This window comes from Cyprinodon variegatus, unplaced genomic scaffold (assembly GCF_000732505.1).
Source record: "Cyprinodon variegatus isolate N-32 unplaced genomic scaffold, C_variegatus-1.0 Scaffold392, whole genome shotgun sequence".
Classification (NCBI taxonomy): domain Eukaryota; kingdom Metazoa; phylum Chordata; class Actinopteri; order Cyprinodontiformes; family Cyprinodontidae; genus Cyprinodon; species Cyprinodon variegatus.
This window is the reverse complement of record NW_015150845.1, coordinates 145995-149549: the sequence shown is the minus strand read 5'-3', so window position 1 is coordinate 149549 and position 3555 is coordinate 145995. Positions and strand designations below refer to the sequence as shown.

Here is a 3555-nt window from a genome sequence, read left to right as displayed (position 1 = left end):
GTTTTTAAGGAAGAAATACTATATATTTTTTTTTAGACTTTAGAAACTCAGAAGCTGATCAAATATCGGGTTAAATATCGGTGGGGTGGCCGATGTCCGATATTCAGTTTTAAGGCCGATACCGATAGGGGGCCGATTATATCGTGCATCCCTAACAAAAATGATTGGCAATTAGGAGGACCACTTATTTAGATGATCCACCTGGAAATAAAAGATCGTCCTCATACGTATGGAAAAACACTTTTTGGCAAAAACAACAACTTTGTAAGATAAATTCACTGCTGAAAAATAATTTTAGGATTGAATAAAACCACAAAAATAAATAAATAAACAGAAATGGATTTAAAGAGGCATGAATAAGATGGAACGTTAAATGGAATTTTCAAGATTAACTGAATAAACCAAACAGGAAACTGTCCATTAAAGCAAAGCTAAATGTTTTTTCTTATGTATATGGAACAAGTTAGCAGACTGATCAATGTGTTTTAATCGATTTACACTTTATCCCTCTGGAATAAATCATTATTAAATAAACAATCCTTTATGGGAAGATATTTATTTAATCTGTGTGCCGTGCATTATGACCTTTATCTGTGTGTTTTGGTCAGTTAAATCATCATGCATGATTAAAATGTTTTCCCTTCTTCCAGTGACGTGCATCACCCTGATGGAGATCGGCATTCTGCCCAACGCCGCCATGCTCCTGCTCCTCAGTCGAGTTCTCTTCTTCGTGGTCACCATTGCTTACTATTACCACCTGGGCCGTAAACCAAAGAAGATGTGAGCCGACCTGTGGGACACTTATGATGGGGGGGGATGAGCACAAATCACAGCTGAGATTTGGACGAGGGTCTAATTACTTTTTAAGCAAATGCCCTCATACCCCCTTTCTATGGGACCAAGCTTCCTGTAACCCCCCACCCAGGTGATACGAAGCTGATGAGCAGCGTCACATTTCTACCCTCACAAGAACAAGAACCGTCGCCATGACACCGAGCTGCTCTTTAAACTGGCCTGTGAGGTCACATTCCTCCTCTGCATAGCTCCGAGCGCCGTTGTTACAAAGCAGGACCTTAGCAGTATGCTTGTAAGCAGCCACCTAGATGTATAATTTTTAAATGTACAGACTGCTTTATACCACCTGCTGATATTTCTGTACAGCTATATGATGTCCAGATGAAGTATTTCATGTTTTTTTATTCATCTAAATACTGTTTCCTTCCTCAAGCTCAAGGGTTTCTGCTACAACTAGCCTTCGCTTTATCTGCTAGAAGCCTGATAAACCGTCTGATTCTTATTGGATAATTACTGGATGACTGACAGCGAACCTCATCATGACCTGCTGAAGACTTTCCTGTCCAGCAGCATGATGCGACCTTCATCTTCCTCGCTGTTCCTTTCAGTCAGGGCCAATTAATCCCATTACTATTAACTCTAAAAAAAATAAAATACGTATTAGTTTCTAATTCTGTTATTTCTCAGGCTTTCTGCCTCAAGTTTTTCGAAGCACAACTAGATAATTGTCACGTTATGTGTAGTAAAAGAGAGACCGAACTGGTGTCTTTGCAGACTGTAAGGGTTGACTTTAACATGCGTGAAAATCTAACCTTTAATTTATATTTAGCGGCTCAAATCAACCCTGTTATGATCTCTTAGTAATGTAGCATAGTTTTAATTCTTAATAACCGTGCACCATATCCATAGTTTTGCCTTAAAACAACTTTTTAGAACAGTGGTCAGCACTGCGCTCTACTCCTTGTATATATATGTAAATACCTATTTACTATAATGTGACGTTCTTGTGAACCAAACAGGGAACTTGTTCAGTATTAGTCAATGATACGGTTAATTCTGTTCTTAATTTATCTCACTTTTGTACCTATTTAAATGACGTTTTGTTATCTTTGCACGTGCTAAACAGTCATTTGCATCCCTGGTAAAGATTTATATAAAAGTTTGTCCTTTTTCAATTAAGCTCGTTATGAAATCAAACATGTTTTAATAGTAAAAAATAAAAAAGGCGTAAATATAATAAATCTGCACAAAACAAAGCTTTAAATTTATTATATTTAAGACCAAAAACTAGAATCTGGAAGTTGAGAGAAAAAAATGCTAAACTTTTTTTAAGGAGATTTTTAACAGTGATGCCCAAAATGATTCATAATGCAGGTTAAGATTTAAAATTATTTTCATTTTATTAAGAAGTTGTTTTCACCTGAATGATAACTTTTTAAAAAATGACAGAAAAGGAGTGTAGATTAAACAAATATTTTTACAAATTATTTTTAAACATCTATGCCTCCTTTTCATCATGAAAATGTTTAGCTCCTCCCTCAAATTCTTCATAATTAAACTCATGCTAGATCGGAATTTATGGAAAAACTTTTATACATCTTTACCAGGGATTGTATGCATATAGAAAAATGCTGTAAATCCCCCTAAAAAAAATGTCTAACAGCCTGAGTAGCAGACCTGTAAGCCTAATTTATAGCGAAAGATCAACACAGACAGTCAAAGTACATGTGCCTAAACCAGATATAAATATTTATACATATTTCTACCTCTAAATTCTTGGCCAGGATGTTGGAAAGAAAACCTTGCTGAGGTTTTAGAAATGTGCTGAAAGCTCTTATTTGTCACCTCTGTCAAAGTCCATCAGACGGATGAGAAACGAATGTTTGATAAGTTTAAATCCTCAAACATGAAAAAGGCGTTCAGAAAAGAAACGCGCTGAAGTCGTTCGGAGGTGGTCCACCATGTTTGCGGCGACCACAGAAGGGAGAGGTCCTGCGGTCGGAGGGGTTTTTGGTCAGCAGCTGCAGATTCAGCACTGAAGGAAATGTTCACCTTCCTCCCCCCCATGTTCCAGCTCAGATAGGGAAGCTGAAACATGGGTGAGGTCTCCTGTACCCTTAAAAGGCAGCAATTATCTTTTTTTTCCCAGTGTTTAATTAGAAACTGCGCTACCGAGTAACATTGTGTTGGGCTAACCTAACACGGCTCACGCTGACTAGCATGATAATTAGGGAGTCGGATAAAAGCCCGTTTCCATCAGTGCTGTAGGCCTCAAGTGATCGGCCCTGCGAAACGTTTAAAGGTCTGTAAGGCAGGTTTATTTTTGGAGGGAACAGCAATTTTCCAAAAGGGAGGCAGCAGAGCAACTCTTTGATCTTAACTGGTGTTGCAAATTAGAGAAATGAAATTAGAAACTAGTCGTCTTCAAGTTTAAAAATAGTCACTCGATTCCCTCGTTCAGCATATTGTGTTACAGCATGTTCGGCATATCTGTTCAAACTGTAGCAAAGTGTTTCTTTATGTATATATGTGGGATATTGTACATGATAAATGAATTGTGATTGAATTCTGATTATTAGTTTGAAATAATAAAATACACGTTTATTACTGGAAGTTCTGAAAATGAAGTGGTTTTGTTACTTTCCCTGTCTGTCCTGTGGATGTACAGCAGCAGCTCTGATGAAAATATTATCCCTAAAAAAAATAGGATGTTCTGATCTTTGTGAAACATTTCACTGGTTCTGTAAAGAAGAAATAAAG

General features: G+C 37.2%; 1 protein-coding gene across 1 annotated transcript in view; it reads left to right on the top strand.

Moving 5' to 3' along the window:
• tp53i11 (tumor protein p53 inducible protein 11) overlaps window positions 1-3428 on the top strand; it is a 14662-nt gene extending 11234 nt beyond the window's left edge. Inside the window, exon 4 of the mRNA XM_015387355.1 lies at window positions 651-3428. Coding sequence (XP_015242841.1) covers window positions 651-784 — 134 coding nt within the window. The 3' untranslated portion in view covers window positions 785-3428. The remainder of the gene's footprint in view (window positions 1-650) is intronic.
• Window positions 3429-3555: the final 127 nt, after the last annotated feature.